Raw genomic sequence first — 22,762 nt, 5'->3', positions numbered from 1 at the left:
TTCTTTGTCTAACTCTCCCCCTCTCACTCTACACCTCTCTATCTCCCTATCTTGCCATCTCCCTCAATCTCTCTCTATCTATTTCTCCCCCTCTCTCCCCCTCTCCATCTCTCTCTCTTCTTAAATGTATATAGATATATCTATTTTACTCTATTTCTATCTCTCCATATTTCTTCTTCCATCCCTCCCTTTATCTCTATCTCTTTATTCCTCCATCTCTCTCCACCTTTATATCTCTCTTTCTCTCTACTCTACCTTCATCTTTTTATCTCTCCCTCTCCTTTGTCTCTATCTCTATCCCAAATATCTTCTCGCCTACCCATCTTTTCTCTCACACCCCCCCCTCCCTCTCTCCTTATACCAAACATTTAACATGAGCTTGTTTGTGATGGAGTTTGATTATCTTCCTGATTCAAAGGCTTTCTTTTCAGTCATGTTTTGATCCCCGTACGTGGATTCATAGTTGATTCAAATGAAGCTATAATTTCTTTAGTGAACCAAAAATATTTTTTAAATGGCCTACTAATTGACCTCATGTATTGCACAATTGTATGCAAAAAAGGCCAATTTTTTTCCTAATTGACCTTCAAAATCTATTCGGTGTACCCATTACACACCAAGGTGCCATTGCTAGTTTTTAAACTATTCAATGTGTAGTTATTAAAATGACATCGATAAGAAAGCTGGGTGGGTGTCATTGTAAGCATTTTATTTGACGTGTTTGTGACATGCATGAAAAACAAATAAATATTTTATTATTTTAAAAAAAATTATGTTATTTTTGTTTTTATATATATTTATTAAGAATATTAATGTGCTAATTTTGTAATAAAAATAACATAATTTTTTTATAAAATAATAAAATATTTTTTTGTTTTTCATGCATATAAGACTTGATCCCTGATGGGCTCATTTGGAGCCATTCAACTTCACCAATAGACCAAGGGCCCATTGAATTATACAAAATTATATCATTTTTCAATATATTCGTATAAAATTAATCCAAACAATGTGTAACTATTTTAATCCTAAAATAGCTGTCTGGTTATTGTTTAATCATCTACCCATAATTTTATGTCAATTACAAATATTGTTCCTCTCCAAATAAGGCCGAATGCAGGCTCTTTTTATTTTTAAATCACTTAAAAACCGTGCAGATTTGTTGTATCAGCACTCCGGCCTCTGCCTCTTTGGGATGCGTTCCAAGCTCTCTGGGTTGAATCGCTATAATGTCAAATCTTCATTGACATGCAGGAATCGCTTTCATGGCGTCACGTTAGCAGAATTAGTATCAAGTATTGTATTGTATTATCCCTGGCTTCTATTTTTTAAGACAGGAAGTAATTGTCAAACTGCTTCGCTTGCGGATATGGACGAGGTCTGACGGTCTTTGTCCGGTCAGTACAGCAAAGCTGTTATATATCTTATGGTTTAAAACAAATGCTTTCGATGTGAACAAGAACGAAGAGGAATGGTTTATGTAGGCGCTAGCGTGATGAAAGGCGGAAGCCCGGATATGTAGGGAAAAATTATTAGAAATTTTTTCACCTAATCCGTCCCTTCCACATTTGTGTGATTTTCTGCTTTTTGCTTTGTCTGTGGATTGAGGAGTTTGCAGGGAAAGTTAGGGTTGATTATTTGCATTGAAATGGCAGTGGAGAATGGGCGGAGCCACACACAGAGCGATGTTCTGCCTCCGCCGGAGGCCAGCGTTGATGCCGGTGCAGAATTTGTCTTGCAGTCCAAAGGTATATATATTTGGCTTCGCCATTTCACCTGTCATGTCAATTTAGGGAAATAAATTGGCGGATTCTGTTAAAAGTTAGAATTTTCACTTTGTTAGAATCAATTCTCTTAGTAACAGGAAAGAATAGGTTTTATAGTCCTGCAATGGAACATTTAAACTCTGTTGAAAGAATATCCTGTTGGAAGGGCTTAAAAACTCCAGAGAATTACAGTTCGAAATATTGATCCTGATGAAAATGCAACCTTTAGAATGATTTGTATTTTGTGTTGTTTGAACTTTAATAAAAATTCTCTCTTGCTTGTGCTAACTTTCGTCTTTATACGATAATAATAATAATCTGAATTAATGAATTCGGTTAATCTTTTCTTCGATTCTGTTTAATAATTTCAATTACTATTTCTGTAAGAAATGTATTGAAAGTTAGAAATATCACTTTGTTAGAATCGATTCTCTTAGTGAAAGGAAACATTAGGTTTTAAAAACCTACAATGCAACATTTAAACTTTGATGAAAGGATATCCTGTCGGAAGGGCTTAAAAACTCCAGAGAATCACAGTTCGACATATTGATCCTGAGAAAAAAATGCAATCTTTCGATCGATTTGTATTTTGTGTGTTTAAATTTTAATAAATAATTCTCTCTTACTTGTGCTAAATCTTATCTTCAATTCCATTATACAGTAGTAATTTGAATTTTTATCAATTCTGTTACATTTATTTTCAATTCTATTTGATAATTTCAATTTCTGTTTTAACATATCTTCAATTCTATTTTAAAGATATTAATTAGGGACATTGCCTGTCGGAAGGGCTTCAAAACTCCAGAGAATTAGAGTTCGACATATTGATCCTGATAAAAATGCAACCTTCAGAAGATTTATATTTTTGTTGTGTCTAAAATTTACAAAAAATTCTTTCTTGATTGTGCTTGTGAGAATTACAGTTCGACAATAATAATTCGAATTTTGTCGATTCTGTTAGACTTCTCAATTCTATTTGATAATTTCTATTTCTATTTCTGTAAGAAATGTGTTAATTGGAGAGATTAATTAGGGACATGGTGGCACGCCGGATTTCATTTAACGACTGCGATCGTGGGGCCAACTATTCTGACGCTACCTTACGCCTTCCGCGGCATGGGATGGGCGCTAGGGCTCTTCTCCCTCTCCACCGCTGCAGCAGTCACTTTTTACAGTTATTTCCTCATGTCCAAAGTACTTGATAACTGCGAGAAGCAGGGCCGGCGCCACATTCGCTTCAGAGAGCTCGCCAGAGACGTCCTTGGTAATTTCGTATCTTATCTCCAAAATCCACATCAACACCGTGTGCAATCTGCTTAAATGTGTCATTAACTGTCTACATAGGCTCTGGATGGATCTTTTATGTGGTGGTCTCAATCCAGACCACAATTAACATGGGAGTGGGCGTTGGTTGCATCCTTCTCAGCGCCGACTGTATGGAGGTACACTACCTTCTTAAAGCCTACCCCACTGCTCGCCTCTGTTTTAGGATTTTTTTCCCCATGATTTGGACATGTAATTGTGCCTGGTACAGATCATCTACTCAAATGTGAATCCACAAGGACACCTCAAATTGAACCATTTTATAACCATAGCAGCTGCGATAGTAATAATCTTCTCTCAGCTACCGTCGTTTCATTCCCTCCGCTACATCAATTTGGGGTCGCTGGTGCTGAGTTTGGGGTACACACTCTGTGTCGTTATTGCCTGTATAAACGCAGGTAACACAGCTTTTGCCCAATTTCAGTCTTCTGTCAAAAGAAGGCTAACAATTTGCTGATGATTCATACTGGGCAGGCTATTCCCACCATCCCCCTCACCCACAAAGGGATTATTCGCTCAAAGGTTCGAAAATGGGGCGAGTATTCAAAGCATTTAACGCAATGTCTATCCTCGGATCCGTATTCGGCAATGGCATTCTCCCAGAAATTCAGGTCATTTTCCTGCAGATCATTTTGACCTTTTATTAAAACTGAAATTTCTGTTTATTGGGGTTTATTTCTGTTCTTTGAAATCTGGGTTTGGTGAATGATAAGATTGATATTTATTGGAACTACAGTCTATATTTATGTTGTGTACTTTCTGAATTTTATCGTGTTTTTTTCAATTATCAATATTTTTATTAAATTTCATAATCTAAATATCATTAAGTTTCGTGACTAGTACTGTCCTGGACCGTCACAATGGAGTTTTCTTTTAACACGATTTCCATTGTTGTAAATGGAACTGACAAATAGTCAACAAAAGAAAATCTTCATGGTCAAAAATGGCAATTCTTGCAGGCCACTGTAGCTCCTCCGGCCACAGGAAAGATGTTCAAAGGCTTATGTATGTGCTACGCAGTAATGCTTGTGGCATGCTACAGTGTGGCAGTATCGGGCTACTGGGCATTTGGCAACACTGCACAGTCTAACATATTGCAGAGCCTGCTACCAGATAAAGGCCCTGCCTTTGCTCCCACATGGTTGCTCGGCCTTTCTGTTGTTTTTGTACTCCTCCAGCTTTTCGCAATAGCACTGGTAAGACACAATCAATTTCACCATACTTCTCCTTAATTCTGGATTTCATCTTTAAAGCAGAAACTGATCTGTGAGCAAATATGTAAATAAGGTGTATTCCCAAGTAGCTTACGAGATCATGGAGAAAAAATCAGCAGATGTAAAGAAGGGAATTTTTGCAGCCCGGAACTTAATTCCGAGGTTGTTTCTGAGAACGGTGTATATAGTAATTTGCTCAGTGATTGCCGCCATGCTGCCATTTTTCGGAGATATAAATGCTCTGGTAGGAGCAATTGGCTTTATTCCCCTGGACTTCATTCTTCCCATGCTTCTCTACTACAAGAGCTTCAAGCCTGCTCCAACTTCCTCAACTTACTGGATAAATAACGCTATTATGGTTATTTTCACGGGTGTTGGAATAATGGGCGCCTTCTCCTCGGTGCGCCAAATAGCCATTGATGCTAACCGTTTCCGTCTTTTTAGCAATAATGTATTAGACTGATGTCTGTAATTTTATTATCTGAGCATATCCAGCAAATTTTGGAGGAATTCACATTGTTGAAATCGAAACCCAGTAGAAGGATCAAATGTATTCCCCACTGAAACGTCCTCTAGTTAAGGACGATCAGATGAATTCCCAAGTCAAAGCCCTGTAATGAAGGGGGCTATTCTGTAGTCAAATGTATGAGTATCTTTGCTAATTATCAATTGAAAGAATCCAAAACACCGACTTCTGAGGTGTTTGTGTGTCGGTCGCCGTACATGTGGATCTGAGAGAATATCTTGTTAACTTCAATCAACCAAATAATGAACTAGATATTTCCTGTAAAGTTCAATTGGGTCTGAAATTATTTAGAAGTCAACACTCGTGAAGATGATTCTACAATTGGAAGCGTGTAATGCCGGCCCACATTGAAACCTAATTATGATGGTTACCTGGTTTTGAACTCTGATCAAAATTTATTTTTTTCAGTTTTTTTTTTTTCGTTTTTTTGAAGTTAAAGTAGGGCGATTGGAAATGTAGATGTGAAAATTTATCATTTTCTAATTTATGTTTTGAAAATGTTGATGTGAAAATTTATCATTTTCTAATTTATGTTTTGAAAATGTTGATGTGAAAATTTATCATTTTCTAATTTATGTTTTGAAAATGTTGATGTGAAAATTTATCATTTTCTAATTTATGTATTGAAAATGTTGAAGTAAAATTTTATCATATTTCAATTTATTTTTAGTTCAGAAATTTTAGAGAATTATGTTTGAGTATTTAGTTCTTTTAGCTTCACTCTTTTTATTTAAATGAAAATTGGGTAGGCTCTTTAGATTTGAATGTGGAATAAATGACTAAATTAAACTTAAATGTAATGTTGGAACTTCTATGATTATGTTGTAATTGCATTATGATTACCAAAATATGAATTATAATATTGATTGATTTTATACTACTTCAACAATTGTTATATATTTGGGAGGTATGCATAATATTTGACTTGAGTGTGTAAGCAATGGTAAAATCTCAATAGTAATTAATTAGAGACAACATTCTTGGTTTCTTTAGTATTGTTAAAGTTAACTACTTCATGTAGAATAATAGAACTTGTGGCATCAAATACTATAAAATAATTTTATCCAAATCAAATATGATTTGAGATTCTTAATGGGTAAAGTCAACAGTATATCTTGTTTCTTTGCACTCTCTATTATATCTTACATTTGTTTATAACTATTATGCATGAGAATAGTTAAACTAGTATAGCAAAGTAATTTTGTTTCAAATAAAAAATGAATTGAACATATTAATTCTATTTATGTAGAAAATAAAATTGCATATACATAAATACATAAGTATATATATAGTAACGATATGCGAATGATTAAGTATAGGGACATGTCCCTCCATAATTGTATGCATAGTAGGTTAGTTGTACTTGTCACACTTGAATTTTGGTAAATATTCTTTGCTATATCCCTACTTGGATGTATGTTCCTATGTTGCAAATCTTTGGTTAGGCTATCATTTTAGGTTTTCAACCTAATAGAAGTAGCATGGCTTTGTCCTACCAAAAAAAATGTTGTAGTATATCAAGAATAAAAGCATTTTTGCTAGTTTCACATAATAGGGACCATAACCTAAGGGTTTGATCTTGTGGTTTGGATCATAGAGATGTTCCTTCTAATATGAGTAAAAAAAAATTCACTAATCTAAAAGGTTTCTAGTGCATGACATAAATCATGTTTATCTTATTGGTGGTACTATATTAATTATTAGACCTATTTGTGCTTGTCTTGGATCCATTTCATAAATGAATGTGCTTTGTCTACTTCTTACTCTTGTGTACATGTATTGCAATTCATCAACATATAAAAATATATGTCAAAGGGTGTCACTATTTGAAATCCAAGATAAAAATTGAAATCATTGTAGAAAAAGCAGGATCAAACCAATATAAATTGCATAAAAATCAATTATGATTTACAGATTTTGTATTTTTGATCATATATTATTTTATATGAAAAATAAATGAAATATATATAAACTAATTAATATTTATATCTAATTAATATATATAAACTAATATTCCAACAAATTCTTACCATATTCATTTCATCTCATTAAGAGTTACCCTAACTCTACCTTCTCAGCCCCCTTCTACACGCCAATAATATCTCCTCAAACACGCCATCTTCAATTTTATATTGTTTTTGGGCTCTTGAATTGACGTGAAGAAGCATACAAATGGGTGAGACTGACCCATTAACATCCTTGACAAGCGGAATAGTTACTCTTGATGTGATATTCTGAACAAGACTCAGCTGATTGCGATAATCTGAGGGTGACCTGCACTAAAGTTTTGTACAATTATTTTACAAAATTTTCTTCTTTGCAGTCATTTCCTTTTAATTCATGAAAACTGCTTCCAATTCAACAGACTACTTTATGTGCCTTATTTAAGCCTTCACAAAAGTTTGACGTATTTAAACTTCTTTACTTCAAATCTTTATGAAAGTCTGATGTATTCAAATATCTAGTTTCTTTCTGTCAACCATTGACTGCATTCTCTATAGTCGCTCTCCATAACCTTGAATTGTTCAACTCAGTTCACTTCATTCTCCTCTTTCCATACTGTCAAAGTTGGAAGTTTTGGAGTAGGTGAGACTTTAAATTTGGGGTTACTCAAGTTATTGCCGAGGACATTATTTACATTATGGGCCACTAGATTAGACCATATCGTGAGGAAGCTAGCCATTCAAGCTCAAAGAGTGATGCTGATAGTATTGACAGAGTTGGTAGCATGAGATGAGCACCTTCCATCTCTTAATCAGAGAGATGAAAAATACATGGGAGAATGTGTAGAGGATACTTTTGGGTATCCATTAGGACTAAACTAGTGTACACATCAACGATAATGCAAATGCAACATCGCACTAGTTGTTTGGGAGGATAAATATCCCAAGGAGAGGTATGGTATTAGATTTCGATGCTTGAAAGAAGATGGTACTAGATTTTTTACAGTTCCTATTTGTAGACTCTGTTGCAGAGATTCTAATTTATGTATTGAAAATGCTGAAGTAAAATTTAATCATATTTTAATTTATTTTTAGTTAAGAAATTTTAGAGAATTATGTCCAAGTATTTACTTCTTTTAGTTTCACTGTTTTTATTTAAATGAATATTGGGTAGGTTATGTAGATTTGTTTATGTAATAAATGACTAAATTAAACTTAAATATAATGGTTGAACTTCTATGATGATGTTGTAATTGTATTATGATTATCAAAATATAAATTATAATATTGATTGATTTTACTCTACTTCAGTTATTGTTATATATTGGACAGATATGCATAATATTTGACTTGAGTGTGTAAGCAATGGTAAAATCTCAATAGTAGTTAATTAGAGACAACATTCTTGGTTTCTTTAATATTGTTAAAGTTAACTACTCCATGTAGAATAATAGAACTTGTGGCATCAAAGACTATAAAATAATGTTATCCAAATCAAATACGATTTGAGATACTTAATGTCTAAAGAAAATAGCACATCTTGTTTCTTTGCATTCTCTATTATATCTTACATGTGTTTATAACTATTATGCATACGAATAATTAAACTAGTATGGAGAAATAATTATGTTTCAAATAAAAAATGAATTGAACATATTAATTCTATTTATGGAGATAATAAAATTGCACATACATACATACATACATACATACATACATAAGGATACATGTAGTAAAGATATGTGCATGATTAAGCATAGGGAGATGTCCCTCCTTAATTGTATGTATAGTAGGTTAGTTGTACTTGCCACACTTGAATTTTGGTAAATATTCCTTGCTATATCCTTACTTGGTGTATGTTCTTATGTTGCAAATCTTTGGTTCCCTTGCGTGTTTTCACCAATGGCCTCCATTAGGCTAACCTTTTAGGTTTTCAACCTAATAGAAGTAGCATGGCTATGTCCTACCCAAAACAAAATGTTGGGGTATATCAAGATTTGGTGCAGGAGCACCTAGAGTCTAATTATCATGTCAATTAGGTGTTTGAGTCTTAGGAATTAGGGTTCATGTCATTTTGTTTCAATAAGGTCTATTGAGACCATTTGTAATGGTATTTCATGTTTTAAGATGGGTATGTCAAATTTGGAGTCATAATTTGCAAGTTTGTAAAGTTGTTCTAAGGTTGTCATTGTTGTCATCAGGATAGTTAACCCGATAAAGTGTCAATATTGTCATCGGGATAGTTAACCCAATAAAGTGTCATTGTTGTCATCGGGATAGTTTACTCTATCGGGATTGGAAAATACTGTTTAGCCGACTTTTGATGGCTATGTCAATAGACATCCAAATGCATTGTTCGATATAGCTATACCAAAATAGGGACATCGGGGTAAGTTTACTCTACCGAAATTGCATAAAATGGTTACTCTATCTATATTAGTTATTCTGATGGGTGATCAAGACCTCGGTTCAGGATTGTTATTTCGACATCGGTGTCCAGCATTGATTTGTTAGTTCGGGATTGTTATTCCGATGACAGTGTCTAAATTTGATTTTTCAAGATTTGGGAGTCGAACAGTCATGCAACCCAAAGGTCTGTTGTGACTGCTAGAAAGTGCAAATTTTGGTATAAATTGTATAAGCCAATGGTTGGAAACAAATTCTACGATGTGAGTTTTGAAAATTTGAATTTCTGAAATCTGATTTTGCAACATAATTTTCAAATTTGAAATCATTGGCAACTAATTGCAAGCTCATTTTTTCTGCAAATTACTCTATTTTTTGCACTTGTATGGTGTTGTATAGATTCAAATTCATTGGACAATCATATGTATGGATAGATCATTGAATTACCTCCCATTTGCTAGTGATTTGAGTTTCTAATTCATTGTGAGGAAGAAGTTATAGAAGTTTTTCACATGATGATCTGGTTAGTTAGGGTAACTAGGGTTTTAACAACAATTAGACTAATTCTCCCTCCCTGTCTTGCATCAAGTAGTATTAGAGATTAGGTTCTGATTGGGAGTTTTGTGTGTTTGAAGTTTGAGCAGAAATAGTGATTGCATAGAAGGAGAAGGGCAAGATGCCTCCCAAGGGAAGTTCAGTCCTCACAAAAGAGGTGAGGTCAGTCAAGGAGAACCAAGATGGTATGTTGGTTAGGATAGCAACACTCGAAGCAACTTTGAGGAGAGCTGGGGTTGCTAATGTGGATAGTGACCCAAAGGAAGAAGGAGTAGGCGAGGAGGGGAATGAAGCTCCCCAAAACGTACCCCAAGAGGAAGAGTTGGGGCTAGAAGAGAGAAAGTTTATGAAGGTGCTCAAGGCTATCAAAGGAGACCATTCTGACATGAAATTGGACTTGCCAACATATGGTGGCAAGATGGATAATGAGGACGTACTAGACTGGATAGATGCCCTTGATAACTATTTTGACTTTAGGGAGGTTCTGGGAGACCAAAAGGTGAAGCTGACCAAGACTAAGTTGAAGGGGTCAACACTGACTTGGTGGAATTACACTTAGTCAGATAGGATGAGAAGAGGAAAGCCCAAGATTAACACTTGGGATAGAATGGTAGAAAAGGTGAAGGCCCAATTTCTACTAGGTGATTATGAGGTCCAAATTTTTAAGAGGCGAACTTAAAGAAAAAAGAAATGGATGTGATGACATATACATAGGAGTTCCATAAATTGAGTCTGAGGGCAGGGCACCATGAAGATGAAGTGGAGAAAATAGAAAGGTATGTAAATGGGTTGAGACATAACATACAAGATGAGTTGAGCCTAACTACCCCTAGGAGTGTAGAGGAATGTATTCAGTTAGCCACAAGAGAAAAAGAGAGGGTTAAAAGGAGGAAAGAGCAACAGGCTAGTGGTAGAGGTAAGAATAATAGAGGAAGATGAAGCTTTGGGGGAGGCATGACACAATTCCAAAAGAACCAAGGGGAGACTAGTGGTCAGCAAGAACAAACCAATGAGCAAAGAGGTGGATTCAGGGGTAGGAGATCTAACACAAGAGGCAGATTTGGAAACCAAGCAAGGGGATTAGACACGTTCTCAAGGAAGTGATTTCAATGTGGCCAAGTTGGTCACCCTTCTTGGAGATGTCCGGACAAAACGAGTACAATCTCATATGGAGGAGAAAGGAGGACACAAATTGTTCATGAGGAAGAGGTAGAAAGTGTGAATTCACCTTCATTGCAGGCAACACCTAAGACTGGAGAAGCTTTGCTTATGAGGAGGACACTAATCAAAGTCCCAACCATCAACGAACCACCACAAAGAAAATCTTTGTTTAGAACCACATGTAAGGCACAAGGAAAGGTATGTAAGGTGGTAATTGATTCTGGTTCCACTGATAATCTTGTTTCCTTAGAGATGGTAGTAAAGTTAAGATTAAAGAGGATCCCTCATACCACACCATATAAGGTGTCTTGACTAAATAAAGGTCAGCGAGTACTTGTCAATGAGCAGTCTTGGGTAGAGTTCAAAATTGGTGCTTATGAGGATAAAATTTTGTGTGATATCATTACCATGGATGTGTGCCACATTCTACTTGGCAAACCTTGGCAATATGACAGGGAGGCCCAACATGATGGAAAAAAGAATGTCTATGTCATCAAGAAGGGGGGAGTATCTTATGCCCTTACCCCATTGAAGGAAGATGAGAGTACAGTCCATGAAGGACCTAGTGTGATGGTGGCGAAGGAGGAGGAGTTCATGAAGGGTCTTGAGGAAGAGGAGTGTGGATATGCCATTGTGGGGAAACCAATCTTAGAAGCAATAAATAATGACAACAAGGAAGTCCCTAAGGAGATGCAAACCCTACTTTACAAGTATGAGGGTATAGTAATGAAGGAGTTGCCTAATTCCTTGCCTCCCATCCATGATGCGAGTCATCATATCGATCTCATTCCTGGTGCAAGTCTACCAAACAAGGCAACATACAAGATGATACCTGAACAAAATGAGGAGATCAAGAAGCAGGTCCAAGAATTGCTTTATAAGGGCTTGGTGAGAAAGAGTTTGAGCCCATGTGCCATGCCAACTATTTTGGCACCCAAAAAAATGGAGATTGGAGGCTTTGTATAGATTCAAGGGCTATCAACAAGATAACCATTAGAGATAGATTCCCCATTCCCTGGATGGAAGATCTTATTGATAGTCTGGTCATAGCAAGGCATTTTTCTAAAATTGATTTAAAGAGTGGCTATCACCAAATAAGAATTAGAGAGAGGGATGAGTGGAAGACGAATTTCAAGACTACTGAAGGCCTTAATGAATGGCTTGTCATGCCTTTTGGGCTATCTAATGCCCCTGGCACATTCATGAGACTCATGAATGAGGTCCTAAGAGAATTCATAAAAAAGCTTGTAGTGGTATATTTAGATGATATATTGGTGTTAAGTAGGACAAAGGAAGACCATTTGAGACACTTGGACAGGGTGGTAGGGAGGTTGGATGAAGAGAAATTGATGATCAATCTCAAGAAGCGTGAATGGATGAAGGAAGAGATGGTATATTTAGGGTTTGTGATTGCACAAGGGGCCTTGAAAATGGATCCACAAAAAGTAGAGGCCATACTCAGCTGATCAACACCTAAATCAATTGGGGAAGTCAGAAGTTTCCAAGGTTTAGCAAGCTTCTACCACAAGTTCATCAATAATTTCAGTCATATTGTGGCACCTATGTTAGACACCATCAAAGGAGAGAAGAGGAGAAGACTCCAATGGACCAAGGAGGCTGGTCAAAGTTTTGAGTACCTCAAGATAAGGGTAGCACATCAACCTATCCTTGCTTTACCTAATTTTAATAAGGCATTTACAATAGAGTGTGATGCCAGTGGCTATGCCATAGGGGCAGTGTTGAGTCAAGAGGGGAAGCCAATAGCTTTCTTTAGTTTGAAATTGAATGAAGCCAACAAGAAGTATTCATCCTATGATTTGGAGCTATATGCCATGGTGCAAGCACTTAAAAAATAGAGACACTACCTACCACCCGAGGAGTTTGTGGTATACATAGATAACCATGCTTGGAGTTTCCTAAACAGTCAAGAGAAGTTGAGTCATTGACACATGAAGTGGGTGGAGCAATTGCAGTCCTATACCTTCACCATAACGCACAAGAAAGGGTAGGCTAACAAGTTATTTGATGCTTTGAGCAAGAGGACAATGATGATACAAGAGGTGCAACTTCAAAGCATGGGAATTGATTCCTTAAGAGGTATGTATTAGAATTATGCAGACTTTCATGAAGTGTTTGTTGTTTGTGAGTAGTCACAGGGTTCTTTTCACAGTGAGTATGCAGATTATGTATTACAAGGTGGTATTTTATTTAAGGGAGCTTAGTTGTGTGTCCCAAAGTGTTCTATGAGGGAGAATCTAATCAGGGAGAAGAGTAGTGGTAGTCTAGGAGGAAATTTTGGATGTGAAGAGACATTGGATCAGGTCAAAAGGTTTTACTACTAGCCTAAAATGCACCTAGATGTGAAAGAGGTTTGTGGAAGGTTGTGGTATATGTTAGAGAGCAAAGGGGTCAATTTCTAATGCAGGGTTGTATCAACCTCTGCCCATACCTAATAGACCATGGGAAGCCATCAATATGGACTTTGTTTTGGGTCTACCAAGGACTACAAGAGGAAATGACAGTGTGTATGTGGTTGTGGATAGGTTCAACAAGATGGATCACTTCATTACATGTAGGACAACTAATGATGCCTCTCACATTGCAAGTTTGTTCTTTAATGAGATTGTGAGGATCCATGGATTGCCATTATCCATTATGTCTGATAGAGATTCAATGTTCACTGGACATTTTTGGAGAACATTGTGGAGAAAACTAGGAACCAATTTGACTTTTAGTTCTGCCTATCATCCCCAAATGGATGGGCAGACTGAGGTTGTTAATAGATCATTAGGTAACCTATTGAGATATTTGACTAAGGAGCACAATCAATCATGGGATTGTTACAAGCTAGGGTTTTCGTTGCACCAAAAGATCAACGTGTCAATGCCCGAGACAACCACTAGACATAGAATCCACAGGAGGCTGTTAAACCATGTCACGAATCCCCGCGAGGGATGTTGGCCCACTGCCAACAATCCCCCTCCTAGCATCACTCATTGTGGCCTACATGGTTCAAACCTATGACCAATCTCTGATACCACTTGTTATAAGCTAGGGTTGTCGTTGCACTAAAAGGTTGACCTGTCAATGCCCGATACAACCACTAGACTTATAGAGTCCATAGGAGGTTGTTAAACCATGTCATGAATTCTCACGAGGGACACTGGACCACTTCCAATAGGGATCTAATCCTACCAAAGACAGAGTATGCATACAATGATTCAATCGATCGAAGTATAGGGAAGAGTCCATTTGAAGTTGTCTATGGAATGCATCCTAGAGGTATCTATGAATTGAGAGATTTGAGTGGAATGGATAGGAGGAGTGCCCAAGGTGAAGACTTTACAGCAGCCATGCATGACATCCACAAACATTTCAAGGAGACACTTGAGAGGAATGTGGACAATTATTAAGAGGAAGGAAGACTTGAAGAAGAGAGATGTACAATTCAAGGTGGGTGATCTAGTGTTGGCACATTTGAGGAAGGAGAGATTGCTAAAGAGAAAGTATACAAAGTTGATGATGAAGAAGATAGGGCCATGTAAAGTGGCTCACAAGTATGGCAATAATGCTTATGAGATTGAACTCCCACCGGGGGTTGCTATCTCACCTATATTCAATGTAGCAAATTTTTATCCCTATAAGGAATCTAATTTTGCAGGTCAAGGAGAAGAAGGAGGTGAATATGTTGATGTGGAATGGGTCAAGGACCTTCCACCTGCTCAGCCTATGCAACTTGAAACCATTTTGGACTCAAGAGAAGTGAAGAGGACAAGGAGGAAAGTTTATAAGGAGCACCTAGTCAAGTGGCTAGGACTACCAAATTAAGATGCCACTTGGATGTCAGAGGAGGGTATAGCACAACATGGGGTCTCAGTTGTAGATCTCATTTCATCAAGAGCATGAAATATTTCCTCTCCGAGTGTATGGTGCAGGAGCACCTAGAGTCTAGTTACCATGTCAATTAGGTGTTTAAGTCTTAGGATTTAGGGGTCATATCATTTTATTTCAATAAAGTCTATTGAGACCATTTGTAATGTTATTTTATGTTTTTTAGGTGGGTGTGTCAAATTTGGAGTCATAATTTGCAAGTTTGTAAAGTTGTTCTAAGGTTGTCATTGTTGTCATCAAAATAGTTAACTCGATAAAGTGTCATTGTTGTAAAAAGTTGTCAATGTTGTCATTGGGATAGTTAACCTGATAAAGTGTCATTGTTGTCATCGAGATAGTTTACTCTATTGGGTTTTGAAAATACTATTTAGCCGACTTTTGATGGCTATGCCGATAGACATCCAAATGCCTTGTTCGATATAGCTATAGAGAAATAGGGACATCGGGGTAAGTTTACTCTATCAAAATTGCAAAAAATGGTTACTCCGCTTATATTAGTTATTCCGATGGCTGATCAAGACCTCGGTTTGGGATTGTTATTCCGATGTTGGTATCCAACATTGATTTGTCAGTTCGAGATTGTTATTATGATGTCAGTATCTAAATTTTATTTTTTAAGATTTGGGAGTTGAATAGTCATGCAACCCAAAGGTCTGTTGTGATCGCGAGAAAGTGCAAATTTTGGTATAAATTGTATATAAGCCAACGGTTGGAAACTTTGCGATGTGAATTCTGAAAATTTGAATTTTTGAAATCTGATTTTGCAACATAATTTTCAAATTTGAAATCATTGACAACTAATTTCAAGCTCATTTTTCTACAAATTACTTTGTTTTCTGCACTTGTATGGTGTTGTATGGATTCAAATTGATTGGACAGTCATATGTATGGATAGCGAATTGAATTACCTCCCATTTGCTAGTGATTTGAGTTTCTATTTCATTGTGAGGAAGAAGTTATAACAGTTTTTCACACGGTGACTTGGTTAGTTAGGGTAACTAGGGTTTTAACAACAATTAGACCAATTCTCCTTCCCTGTCTTGCATCAAGAATAAAAGATTTTTTGCTAGTTACACATAATAGGGACTAGAACCTAGGGGTTTGATCTTGTGGTTTGGATCATAGAGATGTTCCTTCTAATATGAATTAAAAAATTCACTAATCTAAAAGGTTTAGATAGTGCATGATGGAAATCATGTTTATCTTTGTATTCTATTATTGGTATTAAATTATCTATTATACCTATTTGTGATTGTCCTAGATTCATTTCATAAATGAATGTGCTTTGTCCGCTTCTTGCTCTTGTGTACATGTATTGTAATTTATCAATATATAGAAATATATGTCAAGGGGTGTCACAATTCGGAACCCAAGATAAACATTGAAATAATTGTAGAAAGAGCACATAATATTAATTAGTATTCTTCACATTCTATTTTTTCATTTGTATGTTTACCTTTTCTACTTGGGGCATTTTGTTTTTATTTTCCTATTTTTAATGAAATACTTCTATCTTTATTGATAACTTTGTATGATAAAATAACTCTCTCTCTCTCTCTCTCTCTCTCTCTCTCTCTCTCTCTCTCTCTCTCTCTCTCTCTCTCTCTCTCTCTCTCTCTCTCTCTCTCTCTACATCTTTGAATATACCCTCCCTCTATCTACCTTTCTAATTCTCCAATTACCGCAATATCCCCCCCTCTCTCTCTACTTCTCTCAAAATCCCCTCTCCCTCTATCTCCACTTCTCTCTATCTCCCCTATCCCTCTCCACTTCTCTCAATATCCCTTCTTAATCTCTCTTTATTTTTTCTATCTCCCCTCTCCCTCTCTCTATCCATCACTCCCTTCATCCCTCCTCTCTCTACCTACTTCTCTCTACTTAATTATCTCTCCTTTCCATATGTAGAGAGTAGACAAGGAAGGAGGTGGGGATCAAAGGAGAGACAAGTAAAGAGAGATAGGGAGAGAAGTGATAGAGATTAACTAGAAAGAGATAGGAGGAGAGAGGGATAGGTAGAAAGGGGGGATAGAGGTGAGATATAGAATTAAGTAGAGAGGGAAGGAGGGAAGGAGGGGGACAAAGAAGTAAGGAGAGATATAGGGAGGGAGGGAAATGTAGGTAGAGAGAGGAAAAGGGGAGAAAAAGATGGGTAGAGAGAGAGGGATAGAGAGAAAGAGGGGGGAAAAAGGAGTGAGGGAGAGGTAGGTAGAGTGAGATGAAAATGAGAGAGAGATCTAGAGGGGTGAATGTAGGATAATGATAGGCCAAATAGTGACAGTAGGAAAAAAATAAATTTACTTAGTCAAAATTGTGAAATAGGTGTTTGAATTTTCGTATGGGTGAGATAAAATTTGATTTTGGATTTTCAATACAAAACCAAAATGGATATTCTTAATAGATATCCATTACTAACATATATCCATTTCCTAGAGGCATTTTTGTTAATCTTACATTTTCAAAATGGTTGTCCATTTTGTTTTGTTAAAAATGAGTATTCATTTCGTTTTGCGAAAAAGGGGCATCCATTTTATTTTGTGAAACAATATCCATTTTTTTCATTTTGAAAAGCCTAAGAAAGCATACTTTAGTAAAATGAGTATAACTTTTGCATTTCCTATCAAATTTTTTTTAATTTTTTTTAATTTTTTTATAGGTATTGGAAACATTATTCAAAGATTTACACAATGGATAAGGTAATTTTTATACATTATGTACCAAAAATTAATTATAATAATTTAAATTTAATCCTTCATTTTAAAACATTAAATGATCACAACTTTTGCATATAGTCATTTTTGTCATTTTTTCAATATTTATACCAAAAGACTTAAAACATTGAAAAGGTAATAAATAATGAAACACTTAGATTTTATGTACTAAGGAGAGTAAAAAATTTGTATAAATCATCATAGAATGCTTCTCTTTGTCTTTTATCTTGTATACGTCTTTATCCAAGTTGACATAACATGTTTCACTTTGTACATCTCTCTCTCTCTCCCTTTATCTATTTATCTATCTCTCCTTATCTCACCCTCTCCTCGGTCTCTCTCAACCTATCTATCCACCTTTCCCTTACTCTATCTTTAACTATATCTCTCCTCTCTCTCCCTATCTAGATATCTCTCCCCCTTTCTGTTTCTCTCTATCTTTCCCAAGGTATATCTGTCTCTACATATATCTCCCTCTTTCTATCCATATATCTCACTTTTTCCCTCTATTCCTAGCATTACCTATTTTTTATATCTTTCTACTTATCTCTCCTCTCTTTATTACTCTCCCTCCCTCTCCCTCCCTCTATCTTAGGAGGAGGCATAGGGGAAGAGATAGAGAGAAAAGGGAGGGAAAGGTAGAGAGAGGGAGAGAAGGTACAAAGAGAGAGAGAAGATAAAGAGAGGGAGAGATAGAGGTATGTGGATAGTAGTGGAGAGAGAAAGGGATAAAGAGGAGCGAGGGAGAGGTATGGAGGGAGAGAGATCTAAGATAGAGAGAAGTGGTGAGGCAAGGATGAAGATAGAGAGAGAGAGGGGAGAGGTGGAGAGGGATACAGATAGGTAGATAAAGAAGTGGCAAGAGAAAGAGGGAGAGTGGATTGAGATGGAGAAACATGGTCATGACAACAAGGAAAGAGGGAGAGGTAGTAGATAAATAGAGGCATGAAGGAAGGGAAAGGTATTTGTAGGGAGAGATAGAGGGAGAGAGAGATAGAGATGGGAGAGGGGGAGAGGGTAAGGGTGAGAGAGAGAGGGAGAGAGATATAGGTAGGGAGGGAGAGGGGGGAGAGAGAGGTGAGATAGAGAGTAGTGTAGGAAGGAGAGAGAGATAGAGATAGATGAGGGAGGGAGAGGTATATATAGAAATAAAGCTAGTAGTGGAGATAGGGAGGAAGAGGTATGCAAAGAGAGAGAGAGGAGATAGAGATAAGTAGATAGAAGTGGGAGAGAAGGAGAGAGTGATCTAGGTGTGTAGAGAGAGAGGTTTGGAGCTTGGGAGATAGAGGAGAGAGTGGGATAGAGAGAGGTAGATGATAGGTTTGGATCTATGGGAGAGATGAGAGATTGGTATAGAAAGAGTGTTAGAAGAAAGTTGCAAATATGTGCTTAAGAGATATTTGAGAGATGTGTTGTCATTCATGTCAAAATATTTCTTTGTCTGTGATAGTGATATAATGAAGTTCAGTGAGATAGTTTGTTCAATGTAGTAAGTATGATGAAGATTAGAGTTTGCAGATTAAAGGTTTTGTAGAGGGTTGTCTGTAGTTGATTTAACTCAAGTTTCAGAGGTCCACATGGAGATTTAATTGAGTTATGGGTATTTGTGTTGTGGCTAGTTTTTCAGTTGTTTAGTGGTGACAATATTTTGATTTGCATTTCTCTGCATTGTAATATCTTGTTCTATGGGTTAAAAGGTATTTTTGGGATGTTGATGTGTGTCCTTAATTTGAGTGGTTCATGGTTTGGAGGTCCGCAAGTGATTTTTCAAGGTTGACAGTCATTGCAGTTAGTGTTCTCGAGGTTCGGTATGAAGATGTTGGTGATCCTAGTAATTTGTGTTGTTATAGATGTTGCTATGGTAATTCATGATGCTTTTGGATGTCTTTGGATTGTGTGCCTTTGTATTGGTGGTCTGCATTAATCATTGAGCTCGTAATTGATGTTTTTCTTTGGTACATTGGTGTTCATGTTCTTGGCCGACCAGATGCTTGTAACGTGTTGCGGATGTTTGAGGCATAATTCTTGGAGGTGTAATCTTTTTGAGATGAAATATTTGGGTTTGTGCCATATCTTGATCGACATTGCTTGATCCATATGTAATATTGTATTGAGTGTGGTTGTATTTTTGTAATTAGGTGGTGAGTGTTGAGCCGACCTTGATGATTTCTCCAAGGTTGATGTCATGTATAAATAATTGTAATAATTTTGTATTCGAGTGTGGTGTGTGAATGAGTGTGAGTGTGTATGTGCACTGGATGTATACATATTTTGAAGGTAGAGAAGAAGTGTGAAGAAGAAATTTGTTTGTGCTTCAATGGAACTGAACTAGGCATTAAGGAAATGATATTGATCAGTTCATAATTTTCAGAAGTGATCTGTGATTGTTTGTACAGGTAGTGAGAATTCCCTAGGTAGTAAGCCTTTTTATTTTGAGCAGTGAGTGTGAATGCATGTGCATTCCCCATTGTAATACTTCTAACCAAGTATACCTATATTGTGGGTGTATCCCCACCATGGTTTTTCCCCTAACATGGTTTTCCACGTACAAAAATCTTGGTGTTATGTGTGTTGTTGATTTATGCCTTTATGTTTAATTATTAGATCTAAGAATAAGTTTAAGCAATGTGAGTTTTTGTGACAACTGATTCACCCCCCCCCTCTCCACCTCTCAGTTGTCTACCCTATTTCCATCAAAGAGAGGAAAAGAAAAAGAGAGGGAGGGAGAGAGATATGTCTAGACCTTGGGGAGACAAAGAGAGTGAGATAGAAGGTGAAGGATGATACGAGCATACTAATTATTGAAACTTGATTGTCTAAAGAATTATAAGATCTTCCAAAACCTTTAACTTATATTACAACTCCTAGAGATCGTAAACCACTCTCAAACATCCTAACAATATATACATGAAATATAACTTATTGCAAGAGAAACATTTCAAGGGCAATTTTCCATCATACTTACCAGCTGCTTTAGGTAATCTTCGCTCAATCAATGTTTCAAGCTCATCCAGTTCTCTTTCTTTCTCTTCCATCTCTCTCCTTTCTCTTTCATACCTAGATATTCTGCATTCTTCAGGTTCATACTTCTATTTACCAGATACAGATGCTCTAAATGTTGTCTCAGACTTTCCATGTGATTGACCAGATTCACTCAGCTCAAATGCAACAATCTTTCCAACCAACATATCTCTTGTCATTGTAGTCACACTCTGGATTTCATCAATAGAAACTACCTTATGTTTATAAGAAGGAGGCAAATATCTCAGCACCTTAGCAATAATTTCATCTTCTTCAAGGGTTCCACCGGTACATCTAATACCTAGGACAAGGTCATTCACCTTAGCCATAAAGGTATTTATGTTCTCATCTTCTCCCATCTTCAGCATCTCATATTTCCCTTTCAAACTCTGCAACTTAGCAACTTTGACTTGTTTATCTCCTTCATACAGGTGTTTGAAAGACTGGTATAACTGATGGTGATGGAGAATGTTGATGAACTGGTAAAGGATTGTTGGTAATGATATAGTGATGAAGAGATTGAGATTATTGGCTTAATGACTTTGATCAGTTATTTGTGTTGTCATTGATGGCAAACTATGTGGCAACTATGTTTTTCATGTTTATTTTGTCATCTAAGTCTTTTGGTCTACTAGAAATTCCTTACCGGTAATAAAGACAGTGAACCAGGAATTAGGACCTTAACTGGTAAACTAGGAAATGTTTTGATTGGATTTGGAGATTGGTGATGAGTCAAGTATTAAGGTTTGGAACATGTATTTTTATCATTGTAATGTATCTTTGATCGGAACTGCATCTTGCTTTGCTTATCGAAAGTCATGTTTATGATTTCTATTGTATTTTCTATAGGGTTTAAGAAGGTTTTTAGAACCGGTAACAAATTCTTTTAACCGGTGATGTTTTATGGTTTGGTGGTGATTTATATCATGTTCAAATGTTGACGGTGATGTGGCACAACCCATGTGAAAAGATAAGTTGATGTTTTGGTGTGATTAAGGATGGAATTTCTTGGGAAACATCAAAGAGCATAAAAGATTGTTTTATGGGCTTGATTGCCTATTAGATCGAGTTGTTGTGATGGGTTACGATCATTCAACGACTGATATTGTCTTGAAAATTGTTGTAATGATTTGAATGATGATCTATGATGATTTGTATTTTAAATTCATTTGAACTTTGATGTATCTAGGGTTTTATAACCGACTAAGATGTAAAGGTTATTTAGATTGGTATAGTTGATGTTTGTTGTGTCAGTGATTTGAGAAAAGAGTGTGAAGCCGAACCAGTGTGGTGTATCTGCCAAGAGTGTAGTAGATTGGAGCTGAATTGGATCTGAACAAGCAAGCAGTTATTGCTATTTCCATATCATTCATTTGTTGTTCCCTTATAGTTGCAGCAAACAAAATCCCTTAATTGAGTAGGTTCTAACAGGCCTTAAATTGTAAATCCCTTAACCGGGTAGCTCAACATCTGAGTCTTAAATCCTCTTGCGAGGTTGCTTCTAATAGGGAAAAACTCCTAACAGGGCTCATCATAGCAATCCCTTAACTGGGTGACTCCTAACAGGGCATCATTGTAAGCTCTTAACAGGGCTAGGCTCCTAATAAGGCACATTCCGAAAGAGTGCACAATTCTTGTGGGTACCAATTCGCACCATGGTTTTTCCCTATTTGGGTTTCCACGTGAAAATTCTGGTGTTCATATGGTGAATATTTCTGATGTGTTGATTTTATTTACTTTCAGTTTATGCATGTTGATGAACACTTAATGAGTAGTTCTAATAAATCAGTTTAACAATTGGATATCAATGATTACGATACTGGTAAATAGTTTATTACTTGTTTTTGATTGGTTTGGTGAAGTTTTATTAGTTTAAGTTTAAGTTATGAATTATTGTTAATACTGATTCACCCCCCCTCTCAGTATTAACCGGATCTTCTCAGATTAGCAATTGGTATCAGAGCATTAGGTCCTCTATTTGCAGAAGCTTAACAGCTTGAGGAAAAGATCTTAAGAAAGATGATGAAGAAGGAGGGTCCCAAGTTTACCACGGACAACTACTGGATATAGAGTGATCATATGAAGATATATATCAAAGGAATAGGTTCTTAGTTTTGGTATCATGTGACAAACAAGTATGTGGCTCCTACTACCAGTCCCTTGACATACTAGTACATTCGGGCCTAATTTACGATGGCTCATTGTCAGAAGTCTGACGACAACACGTCGGACTTCCAACAAATGTAAT

General features: G+C 36.5%; 2 protein-coding genes across 4 annotated transcripts; both read left to right on the top strand.

Moving 5' to 3' along the window:
* Nucleotides 1-1,164: 1,164 nt before the first annotated feature.
* On the top strand, nt 1,165-5,129 carry LOC131032321 (probable GABA transporter 2). Of its 3 annotated transcripts, none has more exons than XM_057963266.2 (8): nt 1,166-1,397; nt 1,656-1,748; nt 2,800-3,030; nt 3,111-3,208; nt 3,301-3,487; nt 3,564-3,700; nt 4,049-4,285; nt 4,377-5,129. In XM_057963266.2, exons 3-8 carry the CDS (start codon nt 2,883-2,885, stop codon nt 4,764-4,766), a joined length of 1,197 nt encoding a protein of 398 aa, XP_057819249.2. In that variant the 5' UTR covers nt 1,166-1,397; nt 1,656-1,748; nt 2,800-2,882; the 3' UTR covers nt 4,767-5,129. The 3 variants fall into 3 exon arrangements, with proteins under 3 accessions (XP_057819247.2, XP_057819249.2, XP_057819248.2); XM_057963265.2 differs by having other exon boundaries at nt 1,166-1,518; XM_057963264.2 differs by having other exon boundaries at nt 1,165-1,748.
* A 6,173-nt stretch (nt 5,130-11,302) lies between these two features.
* Nucleotides 11,303-11,860, top strand: LOC131032282 (uncharacterized). Its single transcript, XM_057963214.1, has one exon. It carries the CDS (start codon nt 11,303-11,305, stop codon nt 11,858-11,860), a length of 558 nt encoding a protein of 185 aa, XP_057819197.1.
* Nucleotides 11,861-22,762: the final 10,902 nt, after the last annotated feature.

This window comes from Cryptomeria japonica, chromosome 8 (assembly GCF_030272615.1).
Source record: "Cryptomeria japonica chromosome 8, Sugi_1.0, whole genome shotgun sequence".
NCBI classification, from domain to species: Eukaryota; Viridiplantae; Streptophyta; class Pinopsida; order Cupressales; family Cupressaceae; genus Cryptomeria; species Cryptomeria japonica.
The sequence above is the reverse complement of the archived record's forward strand: the minus strand, read 5'-3'. Positions and strand labels throughout refer to the sequence as shown.